Here is a 13,222-nt window from a genome sequence, read left to right on the forward strand (position 1 = left end):
CCAATTTGGGGAAGTTTTCAACAGTTATTTTCTCAAAGAGATTTTCTATCCCCTTGTCTCTCTTTTTCTTCTGGTACCCCTATTATGTGAATATTGTTCTGTTCAGAATGGTCACACAGCTCTCTTATTATTCTTTCATTCCTAGAAGTCCTTTTTTCTGTGTTTTTGGCTTCATTGTTTTCTTACTGCCTAATTTTCAGATTTATGACTTCTTCAACCTGCGAAAGCCTGCTATTAAATCCCTCCATTGTATGTTTCCTTCCAGATACTGTATTCTTCAGCTCTGAGTGACTGTTTTGGAAATAGTCTATCTTTTTGTTGAGTTCCTCCCTGAGATCTTGAATATTTTTCTGTAGATCCAGGAGCATGTTTGACTTTTACTTTGAAGTCTTTATCAAGAAGATAGGTGATTTCAGTTTCACTCAGTCCTTTTTGTGGTGTTTTGTAGTTTTGTTTGGACCAAATTCCTCTGCCTCTTCATTTTTTTTAGTGTTTCCCATAGAATAATAGCTGTATGGAGAAGGTGCCCTCTATTGCCCGGAAACTCAGTTTCCTGTGCAGGAGCCCCAGCTGTTGGCATGCAGTGGGCTGGACACCTTTCTGTCTGGCTTGTAGTGATCTGATATCAGGTGGGCTGTGTGGGCTGTCAGCTGATCACATGCAGGGAGAATACTCAGGGCTGTGCCTCTGGAGTTGCTGTGGGCAGAGCCGCCCTCTGCCTGGCAGGCAGGAATGGTGGGGGCTGTAGGCCAGTGGGACCAGAGCCTGCTGGGAAGAAGTAGCTCCCAGGGCTGGCTCTCACAGTACTTCCCTGGGCTGAAACAGGCCTGAGAAAGCTGGGAGGGTCTCTCTCTGCCTTCCCGGCTACAATGCCTGCCTCCCCTGCCAGGCAGTAGGGCCATGCATGCCTGGAGGAGCCTCAGTGCTGTGTTGCTGGAGCTGCTGTGGGTGGAGCTGATCTCCGCCCGGCCTGTAGCAATAGTGGGGATGGGCACCTGCCAGGAGGAAGGAGCTCCTGGGGCTGGCTCCCTCAGGCAGTTTCCCAGCTGGCCCAAAACAGGGCCGAAAAAGCTGGGAGGGTCTTCCTCTGCCTACCTGAGAGCAAGGTCTACCTGCTGGCTGGTTGCACACCATAAAAACCCTTGGGGCTGTATTGCCAGCCAAGGGGATGGAGTGTCTGGGACTCCAGAGAGTTCCTAACCTATTGGGCTGAGGGCGGGCTGGGGAGATATTGTCCACCTGCCCCTTCTCCTGAGCAGAGCACTGTGTAAACCTTGCCCCTATGGTGCCCCTCTTACTACTGGGAAGTCTTTCAAACTGCCTGCTTTGCTTTTGTCTCCGGGGGCTGATAGAGCATACCTGTTCTCCACAAGTAGCTGGAATCTCAGCCTTATCGAACGTTCTGCCAGTCTTTGTTGTCCAGCCCTGCTAATCACCAGAGCACCAGGTAATGTGGGTTCGTGTTCCCAGAGCAGATCTCCAGGGCCAGGTGTTCAGCAGTCCTGGTCTCCAACTCCGTCGCTTCTCTGATTCTCTTCCTTCTACCTTTGGGCTGGGGTGGGAGGAGGGGCTTGGGTCCCACCAGATCTTGGCTTGGCACTTTGCCCTTTTCTGTGAGGTCTTCTTCGCTTCCCCAGATGTGGGTAGTTCTGCAGTCTTCAGATCGTTTTCAGGTTTAGTTGTATTTGCTGTATTTTCATGTTCTATGTGGTTTTTGGGAGGACGTTTGGTTTCTGTCTCACCTTCCTACATCATCTTTTTCCCAGTATTACTAATTACACTCATTTTCTTGGTAAATGTTACATATTTCATTCAAGACAAAGTATTTTAACTTTCATACCATTAAAATGAAGTTTTCTATTTTGAGCCAAATACTGTATTAAGAATACAGTATTTCAAGAGGATTGTACTTTATCCCTCAGGCTAAAAATGTAGAATTTTTTTGGTAGCAACTAAGAAGGATCTATTAGCTCCCCTTTTCATATTAAAATGGATTTTTAATTGTAAAAAACATAAAATTTTACTATCTTAACCATTTTTAAAGTGTAAAGTTGCATTACTTATACACATCTTTTGTTCAACAGATCTCTAGAACTTTTTTGTCTGACAAAATAGAAACTCTGGGGAGGAGGGAGCCAAGATGGCGGCATGAGTAGAGCAGTGGAAATCTCCTCCCAAAACCACATATATCTATGAAAATATAACAAAGACAACTCTTCCTAGAATAAAGACCAGAGGACACAGGACAACATCCAGACCACATCCACACCTGTGAGAAACCAGTGCCTCGTAAAGGGGGTAAGATACAAGCCCCGGCCCCGCGGGACCCGAGCACCCCTCCCTCCAGCTCCCGGAGGGAGAAGAGTAGGCAGAGCGGGAGGGAGAAGGAGCCCAGGACTGCTGAACACCCAGCCCCAGCCATCCGGGCCAGAGTGCAGACACAGTGCATGCGCAGAGGGCCCTGGATACTAGGGAAAAAGGGCAGCAAGACCGGTGAGCGGGTACCGGAGGCCTGGCGCCAGAGGACATAAGAAAAGCGAGCGGCCATTTTTTTTTTTTTCTGTTTTGTTTTGGCGAGCGCTTTTTGGAAGTCTTAAACGGATAGGGACCCCAATACTAGGGAAACAGGGCAGCAAGACCGGTGAGCAGATGCCTGAGGCTGGCGCCAGAGAATAAAGAAAAACGAGCAGCCATTTTTAATTTTAATTTTAATTTTTTTATTTTTTTAATTTAAATTTTTTTTTTTTTCGTGGGCGTTGTTTTGTTTTGGCGGGTGCTTTTTGGAAGTCTTAAAGGGGCAGGACAGGACACTTAATCCAGAGGTAGAGAATCCGGGGATCTCTGGGCACCTTAATCCCCTGGGCTGCAGGGAGCTCGAAGGCCCCTTATGGAGAGAAATAGCCTCCAGGCCGCCCCCCCCTCCAACGCGACTCCACCATTTTGGAGTAGCTGCCCGAGCTAGGCCACGCCCACAGCAAGAGCGGAGATAAACTCCACAGCAGCCGGGCAGGAAGCAGAAGCCCTGTCTGCGCGCAGCTGCGCAGCACAAGCCACTAGAGGTCGCTGTTCTCCCAGAAGAGGAGGGCCACAAACCAACAAGAAGGGAAGCTCTTCCAGTCGTCACTCGTCCCAGCTCTGCAAACTATTCCTATCACCATGAAAAGGCAAAGCTACAGGCAGACAAAGATCACAGAGACAACACCAGAGAAGGAGACAGACCTAACCAGTCTTCCTGACAAAGAATTCAAAATAAGAATCATAAACATGCTGACAGAGATGCAGAGAAATACGCAAGAAAAATGGGATGAAGTCCGGAAAGAGATCACAGATGCCAGAAAGGAGATCGCAGAAATGAAACAAACTCTGGAAGGGTTTATAAGCAGAATGGATAGAATGCAAGAGGCCATTGATGGAATTGAAATCAGAGAACAGGAACGCATAGAAGCTGACATAGAGAGAGACAAAAGGATCTCCAGGAATGAAACAATATTAAGAGAACTGTGTGACCAATCTAAAAGGAGCAATATCCGTATTATAGGGGTCCCAGAAGAAGAAGAGAGAGGCAAAGGGATGGAAAGTATCTTGGAAGAAATAATTGCTGAAAACTTCCCCAAACTGGGGAAGGAAATAATCGAACAGACCACGGAAATACACAAAACCCCCAACAGAAAGGATCCAAGAAGGACAACACCAAGACACATAATAATTAAAATGGCAAATATCAAGGATAAGGAAAGAGTTTTAAAGGCAGCTAGAGAGAAAAAGGTCACCTATAAAGGGAAACCCATCAGGCTAACATCAGACTTCTCGACAGAAACCCTACAGACCAGAAGAGAATGGCATGATATATTAAATGCAATGAAACAGAAGGCCTTGAACCAAGGATACTGTATCCAGCACGACTATCATTCAAATATGATGGTGGGATTAAACAATTCCCAGACAAACAAAAGATGAGGGAATTTGCTTCCCACAAACCACCTCTACAGGACATCTTACAGGGACTGCTCTAGATGGGAGCACTCCTAGAAAGAGCACAGCACAAAACACCCAACATACGAAGAATCGGGGAGGAGGAATAAGAAGGGAGAGAAGAAAAGAATCTCCAGACAGTGTATATAATAGCTCAATAAGCGAGCTAAGTTAGGCAGTAAGATACTAAACCTTGAACCTTTGGTAACCACGAATTTAAAGCCTGCAATGGCAATAAGTACATATCTTTCAATAGTCACCGTAAATGTTAATGGATTGAATGGACCAATCAAGAGACACAGAGTAATAGAATGGATAAAAAAGCAAGATCCTTCTATATGCTGCTTACAAGAAACTCACCTTAAAACCCAAAGACAGGAGGCGGAGCCAACATGGCGGCGTGAGTAGGACAGTGGGAATCTCCTCCCAAAAACATATATACTTTTGAAAATACAACAAACACAACTAGCCCTAAAAGAGAGACCAGAAGACGCAGGACAGTGGCCAGACTGCAGCTACACCAGCGAGAACACAGCGACTGGTGAAAGGGGTAAGATACAAGCCCCGGCCCGGCGGGACCCGAGCGCCCCTCCCCCCAGCTCCCGGCGGGAGAACAATAGGCAGAGCGGGAGGGAGACGGAGCCCAGGACTGCCGAACACCCAGCCCCAGCCATCCGGGCCAGAGCGCAGACACAGTACATGCCCAGGGGGCCCTGGATACTGGGGGAACAGGGAGTAAGACCTCTGAGCGGGTGCTGAAGCTGATGCCCCTGTGACAAAGAAAAGCGGGGGCTTTTTGAAAGTCTTAAAGGGACAGGGACTTAACAGCTTGACGGAAACAACCCAGGTCACAGTACAGCAGCGGGAAATTACAGGGAAAACCGGGTGCACTAACCCCCTGGGCAACAGCTCTGAGACCCCTCACGGAGGCAAACAGTCAAGCAGCCCCCCCATCCATCACCCCACCGGGCGCTGCGAAAGCAGAGAAGCAGCCTGAGACAAATTCCGCCCACAGAAAGGGAAATTTCTCCCTCCCGGCCAGGCAAGACACAAAGACCCACTCTACACGCAATTACCCAACACAAGCCACTAGGGGTCGCAGTTGCCCCAGTAAAGAAAGGCCAGTAGTAAGTGAAAATTTTGGCCCTCCCAGCTGACAGTCAATAGCACCTGTCAACATGAAAAGGCAAAAAAATATGATCCAGACAAGACTAACCCAGATAGCTTCAGCATCTGCTACATCTTCCCCTGAGAAGGAATCTGGGGAGATAGATTTAGCCAGTCTACCTGAAAAAGAATTCAAAACAAAAGTCATAACCATGCTGATGGACTTGCAGAGAAATATGCAAGAACTAAGGAAGGAGAATTCAGAAATAAAACAAGCTCTGGAAGGACTTCAAAACAGAATGGACGAGATGCAAGAGACCATTAATGGACTAGAAAACAGAGAACAGGAACGCAGAGAAGCTGATGCAGAGAGAGATAAAAGGATCTCCAGGAATGAAAGAATTTTAAGAGAGCTGAGTGATCAATATAAAAGAAATAATATAAGAATCATAGGCATTCCAGAAGAAGTAGAGAGAGAAAAGGGGATAGAAAATGTCTTTGAAGAAATAATTGCTGAAAATTTCCCCAAACTAGGGGAAGAAATGGCCTCTCAGACCACAGAGGTACACAGAACTCCCATGACAAGGGATCCAAGGAGGGCAACACCAAGACACATAATAATTAAAATGGCAAAGATCAAAGACAAGGACAAAGTATTACAAGCAGCCAGAGAGAAAAAAAAGGTTACCTACAAAGGAAAACCCATCAGGCTATCATCAGACTTCTCAACAGAAACCCTACAGGCCAGAAGAGAATGGCATGATATACTTAATGCAATGAAACAGAAGGGCCTCGAACCAAGACTACTGTATCCAGCACGAATATCATTTAAATATGAAGGAGGGATTAAACAATTCCCAGACAAGCAAAAGTTGAGGGAATTTGCCTCCCACAAACCACCTCTACAGGGCATCCTACAGGGACTGCTCTAGATGGGAGCACTCCTAAAAAGAGCACACAACAAAACACCCAACATATGAAGAAGGGAGGAGGAGGAATAAGAAGGGAGAGAAATAAAGAATCATCAGATTGTGTTTATAATAGCTCAACAAGCGAGTTAAGTTAGACAGTAAGACAGTAAAGAAGCTAACCCTAAACCTTTGGTAACCACAGACTTAAAGCCTGCAATGGCAATAAATTCATACCTTTCAATAATCACCCTAAATGTAAATGGACTGAATGCACCAATCAAAAGACACAGAGTAATAGAATGGATAAAAAAGCAAGATCCATCCATATGCTGCTTACAAGAGACTCACCTCAAACCCAAAGATGCGCACAGACTTAAAGTCAAGGGATGGAAAAAGATATTTCAAGCAAACAACAGAGAGAAGAAAGCAGGTGTTGCAATTCTGGTATCAGACAAAGCAGACTTCAAAATAAAGTAACAAAAAAAATAAGTAAGGACACAGAGGCACTGAACAACACACTAGAACAGATGGACCTAATAGACATCTACAGAACTCTACATCCAAAAGCAACAGGATACACGTTCTTCTCAAGTGCACATGGAACATTCTCCAGAATAGACCACATACTAGGACACAAAAAGAGCCTCAGTAAATTCCAAAAGATTGAAATCCTACCAACCAACTTTTCAGACCACAAAGGCATTAAACTAGAAATAAACTGTTCAAAGAAAGCAAAAAGGCTCAAAAACACATGGAGGCTAAACAACACGCTCCTAAATAATCAATGGATCAATGACCAAATCAAAATGGAGATCCAGCAATATATGGAAACAAATGACAACAACAACACTAAGCCCCAACTTCTGTGGGACGCAGCAAAAGCAGTCTTAAGAGGAAAGTATATAGCACTCCAAGCATATTTAAAAAAGGAAGAGCAATCCCAAATGAACGGTCTAATGTCACAACTATCGAAATTGGAAAAAGAAGAACAAATGAGGCCTAAGCTCAGCAGAAGGAGGGACATAATAAAGATCAGAGAAGAAATAAATAAAATTGAGAAGAATAAAACAATAGCAAAAATCAATGAAACCAAGAGCTGGTTCTTTGAGAAAATAAACAAAATAGATAAGCCTCTAGCAAGACTTATTAAGAGGAAAAGAGAGTCAACACAAATCAACAGTATCAGAAATGAGAAAGGAAAAATCACAACAGATCCCGCAGAAATACAAAGAATTATTAGAGACTACTATGAAAACCTATATGCTAACAAGCTGGGAAACCTAGGAGAAATGGACAACTTCCTAGAAAAATACAACCTTCCAAGACTGACCCAAAAAGAAACAGAAAATCTAAACAGACCAATTACCAGCAACGAAATTGAAGCGGTAGTCAAAAAACTACCAAAGAACAAAACCCCCGGGCCAGATGGATTTACCTCGGAATTTTATCAGACATACAGGGAAGACATAATACCCATTCTCCTTAAAGTTTTCCAAGAAATAGAAGAGGAGGGGATACTCCCAAACTCATTCTATGAAGCTAACATCACCCTACTACCAAAACCAGGCAAAGACACCACCAAAAAAGAAAACTACAGACCAATATCCCTGATGAACGTAGACGCATAAATACTCAACAAAATTTTAGCAAACCGAATTCAAAAATACATCAAAACCATCGTACACCATGACCAAGTGGGATTCATCCCAGGGATGCAAGGATGGCACAACATTCGAAAGTCCATCAATATCATCCACCACATCAACAAAAAGAAAGACAAAAACCACATGGTTATCTCCATAGATGCTGAAAAAGCATTTGACAAAGTTCAACATCCATTCATGATAAAAACTCTCAGCAAAATGGGAATAGAGGGCAAGTACCTCAACATAATAAAGGCCATCTATGAAAAACCCACAGCCAACATTATATTGAATAGCGAGAAGCTGAAAGCATTTCCGCTGAGATCGGGAACTAGACAGGGATGCCCACTCTCCCCACTGTTATTTAACATTGTTCTAGAGGTCCTAGCCACGGCAATCAGACAAAACAAAAAAATACAAGGAAACCAGATTGGCAAAGAAGAAGTCAAACTGTCACTATTTGCAGATGACATGATACTGTACATAAAAAACCCTAAAGACTCCACCCCAGAACTACTAGAACTGATATCGGAATACAGCAAAGTTGCAGGATACAAAATCAACGCACAGAAATCTGTGGCTTTCCTATATACCAACAATGAACCAACAGAAAGAGAAATCAGGAAAACAACTCCATTCACAATTGCATCAAAAAAAATAAAATACCTAGGAATAAACCTAACCAAAGAAGTGAAAGACTTATATTCTGAAAACTACAATTCACTCTTAAAAGAAATTAAAGGGGACACTAACAGATGGAAACGCATCCCATGCTCATGGCTAGGAAGAATTAATATCGTCAAAATGGCTATCCTGCCCAAAGCAATATACAGATTTGATGCAATCCCTATGTAACTACCAGCAACATTCTTCAATGAACTGGAACAAATAATTCAAAAATTCATATGGAACCACCAAAGACCCCGAAGAGCCAAAGCAGTCCTGAGAAAGAAGAATAAAGTAGGGGGGATCTCACTCCCCAACTTCAAGCTCTATTATAAAGCCATAGTAATCAAGACAATTTGGTACTGGCACAAGAACAGAGCCACAGACCAATGGAACAGACTAGACAATCCAGACATTAACTCAGACATATATGGTCAATTAATATTTGATAAAGGAGCCATGGACATACAATGGCGAAATGACAGTCTCTTCAACAGATGGTGCTGGCAAAACTGGACAGCTACATGTAGGAGAATGAAACTGGACCATCGTCTAACCCCATATACAAAAGTAAACTCAAAATGGATCAAAGACCTGAATGTAAGTCATGAAACCATTAAACTCTTGGAAGAAAACATAGGCACAAACCTCTTAGACATAAACATGAGTGACCTCTTCTTGAACATATCTCCCCGGGCAAGGAAAGCAACAGCAAAAATGAACAAGTGGGACTATATTAAGCTGAAAAGTTTCTGTACAGCAAAAGACACCATCAATAGAACAAAAAGAAACCCTACAGTATGGGAGAATATCTTTGAAAATGACACATCCGATAAAGGCTTGACGTCCAGAATATATAAAGAGCTCACACGCCTCAACAAACAAAAAACAAATAACCCAATTAAAAAATGGGCAAAGGAACTGAACAGACGGTTCTCCAAAAAAGAAATACAGATGGCCAACAGACACATGAAAAGATGCTCCACATCGCTAATTGTCAGAGAAATGCAAATTAAAACTACAATGAGGTATCACCTCACACCAGTAAGGATGGCTGCCATCCAAAAGACAAACAACAACAAATGTTGGCGAGGCTGTGGAGAAAGGGGAACCCTCCTACACTGCTGGTGGGAATGTAAACTTGTTCAACCATTGTGGAAAGCAGTATGGAGGTACATCAAAATGCTCAAAACAGACTTACCATTTGACCCAGGAATTGCACTCCTAGGAATTTACCCTAAGAATGCAGCAATCAAGTATGAGAAAGACCAGTGCACCCCTATGTTTATCGCAGCACTATTTACAATAGCCAAGAATTGGAAGCAACCTAAATGTCCATCAATAGATGAATGGATAAAGAAGATGTGGTACATATACACAATGGAATACTACTCAGCCATAAGAAAAGGGCAAATCCAACCATTTGCAGCAACATGGATGGAGCTGGAGGGTATTTTGCTCAGTGAAACAAGCCAAGCAGAGAAAGAGAAATACCAAATGATTTCACTTATCTGTGGAATAAAAGAACAAAGGAAAAACTGAAGGAACAAAACAGCAGCAGAATCACAGAACTCAAGAATGGACTAACAGGTACCAAAGGGAAAGGGACTGGGGAGGATGGGTGGGTAGGGAGGGATAAGGGGGGGAGAAGTAGGGGGGTATTAAGATTAGCATCCATAGCGGGGTGGGAGAAAGGGGAGGGCTGTACAACACAGAGAAGACAAGTAGTGATTCTACAACAGGTTGCTACGCTGATGGACAGTGACTGTAAAGGAGTATATAGGGGGGACCTGGTATAGGGGAGAGCCTAGTAAACAAAGTATTCGTCATGTAAATGTAGATTAAAGATTAAAAAAAAAAAATGCAGTTCCTATGTGGTGACCTCTAATGAGTTCTACACAATGATATAAAGGACATATAAAAGTGTAGGCAAAGGGTCTGTTTGTGTTTATACAGAGGATCAAAGCCTAATTTGGCTACCCCGAAAATGAACTAAGAAACGATATGAAAGAGAACTTCCAACATCAGCACTCTCGGGAAGACTCATGCCAGAAGATGATCATCAAAAAACCCCAACAAAGATCCACGCACTGCTACAGCTGTAGATGCACTCATCCCACCAGCTCCTGGACTTCCCATGGGAATGAAGGAGATATCTAAGCTGGCCTGTGCATACAGTAAAACAACAAATTTGACTGGATCTATACTGTTGGAACTCAACCAAGAATTAGGAGAAGTGCAAATTGTAGCGCTCCAAAATCTTACAACTACAGACTATTTACTGTTAAAAGAACATATGGGATGTGAACAGTGCCCAGGAATGGGTTGTTTTAATTTGTCTGATTTTTCTCAAACTATTCAAATTCAGTTAGATAATAACCATCATATCATTGATAAGTTTTCAGAAATGCCTAGGGTGCCTAACTGGTTTTCTTGGTTTAACTGGAGATGGCTGGTAATTACAGGTATGCTTTAGTTATGTAACTATACTCCTATTATGTTAATGTGTGTGCGCAATTTAAGTAGTAGCTTAAAATCTATACATGCTGAAGTTACTCTACAAGAAGATATGTCAAAGAAATAATCAATCTTCCCATGTTTTCTCCCGCCTGCTACTTCTATAGCTTTTCTTCTTCCTTCCTAATTACAACGAATTCTTAAATAGAATTCGTGCCTCATATCAAATTTACCGAGTATCATAACTCCTCCAAGTGGTAAAGATACCTCAAGACAAATGCTGGGCATAGAAGCCACAGGGCATAAATATGCAAAGAAATAAAAAGCTAACCATTTCAAACAATAAGGCTTCTCTCTCACTTACCAACTTTACATTTCCCTGTATGGCCCCGGAAGATGACTGGTTAGCCAGAGACGGGTAAGATTCCTCAAGGGAGGAACAACCTAAGACAGGCACAGTCGCAGGGGGGTCATCAGGTGAGAAATTGGGGATCAACAGAGGTGAGGCTTAGAACCTCACCCTCCCTGTTCTGAGAGAAATCTTCTGCATATGTGGATGTTTTATTGCCCTTGTCTAGCTTGGATTAACACATAGTCTACAGGCACACACCTGATCATCTACATTTGCTCTCTTACAACACTAAACTATGTTTTCTACCTTTATGTTGTATCTACCTACCACTTCAGCATCCTATTAAAAATAATAAAGAGAGAAATGTGGTATCCACATATAAATCAAGTATAAAAATCAAATGTGTATTCATATTTGAACTGACTGTTTATAGTTCATAATGCATGAGCAAAACCAAAAGTTTCTGTGATGACTGCCCTTGTACTGTTCACCATGTAACTTATTCACTATGTAAGAATTTGTTGTCCATGTAAGAACTTGTTCGTTATGCTTCAGAAGATTGGAGACTGACGAAAATTAGGCTTGGGGTGGATTAATGATTGTGCATTGAGCATTGACTCCCCTATACAGAATTTTATTGTTGTTAAGAACCATTTGATCAATAAATATGAGAGATGCCCTAACAACAACAACCAAGAAAAAGTACACACTTCCAATTGTAAAATAAATAAGCAACCGGGATGTAATGTATAGCATAAGGAATATAGTCAAAATATTGTAACAACTTGGTATGGTGATAGCTGGTACTTAGAATTATCATGTATATAAATGTTGAATCACTGTGTTGTACACCTGAAACTAATGTAATGTAATACTGTGTGTCAACTACCCTTCAATAAAAAATAATTATCTAAAAAAAAAAAAAAAAAAAAAAAAAACCCAAAGACATGTACAGACTAAAAGTCAAGGGATGGAAAAACATATTTCAGGCAAACAACAGCGAGAAGAAAGCAGGGGTTGCAGTACTAATATCAGACAAAATAGACTTCAAAACAAAGAAAGTAACAAGAGATAAAGAAGGACACTACATAATGATAAAGGGCTCAGTCCAACAAGAGGATATAACCGTTCTAAATATATATGCACCCAACCCAGGAGCACCAGCATATGTGAAACAAATACTAACAGAACTAAAGGGGGAAATAGACTGCAATGCATTCATTCTAGGAGACTTCAACACACCACTCACCCCAAAGGATAGATCCACCGGGCAGAAAATAAGTAAGGACACAGAAGCACTAAACAAACACAGTAGAGCAGATGGACCTAATAGACATCTACAGAACTCTACATCCAAAAGCAACAGAATATACATTCTTCTCAAGTGCACATGGAACATTCTCCAGAATACACCACATACTAGGCCACAAAAAGAGCCTCAGTAAATTCCAAAAGATCGAAATCCTACCAACCAACTTTTCAGACCACAAAGGCATAAAACTAGAAATAAACTGTACAAAGAAAGCAAAAAGGCTCACAAACACATGGAGGCTTAACAACACGCTCCTAAATAATCAGTGGATCAATGACCAAATCAAAATGGAGATCCAGCAATATATGGAAACAAATGACAACCACAACACTAAGCCCCAACTTCTGTGGGACACAGCAAAAGCACTCTTAAGAGGAAAGTCTATAGCAATCCAAGCATATTTAAAAAAGGAAGAACAATCCCAAATGAATGGTCTAATGTCACAATTATCGAAATTGGAAAAAGAAGAACAAATGAGGCCTAAGGTCAGCAGAAGGAGGGACATAATAAAGATCAAAGAAGAAATAAATAAAATTGAGAAGAATAAAACAATAGCAAAAATCAATGAAACCAAGAGCTGGTTCTTCGAGAAAATAAACAAAATAGAGAAGCCTCTAGCCAGACTTATTAAGAGGAAAAGAGAGTCATCACAAATCAACAGTATCAGAAACGAGAAAGGAAAAATCACGACGGACCCCACAGAAATACAAAGAATTATTAGAGAATACTATGAAAACCTTTATGCTAACAAGCTGGGAAACCTAGGAGAAATGGACAACTTCCTAGAAAAATACAACTATCC

At 42.1% G+C, this 13,222-nt stretch overlaps 1 protein-coding gene across 1 annotated transcript in view; it reads left to right on the top strand.

Annotated features, from left to right (window-relative positions):
- The window catches only part of TPST1 (tyrosylprotein sulfotransferase 1), a 591,927-nt gene that overhangs the window by 395,119 nt on the left and 183,586 nt on the right, over positions 1-13,222 (top strand). The window contains exon 4 of the mRNA XM_057487200.1: positions 2,224-2,298. Within this exon, the coding sequence (XP_057343183.1) occupies positions 2,224-2,298 (75 nt within the window). The remainder of the gene's footprint in view (positions 1-2,223; positions 2,299-13,222) is intronic.

The sequence above is a fragment of the Manis pentadactyla genome, chromosome 10, assembly GCF_030020395.1.
Source record: "Manis pentadactyla isolate mManPen7 chromosome 10, mManPen7.hap1, whole genome shotgun sequence".
In the NCBI taxonomy this organism is placed as follows: domain Eukaryota; kingdom Metazoa; phylum Chordata; class Mammalia; order Pholidota; family Manidae; genus Manis; species Manis pentadactyla.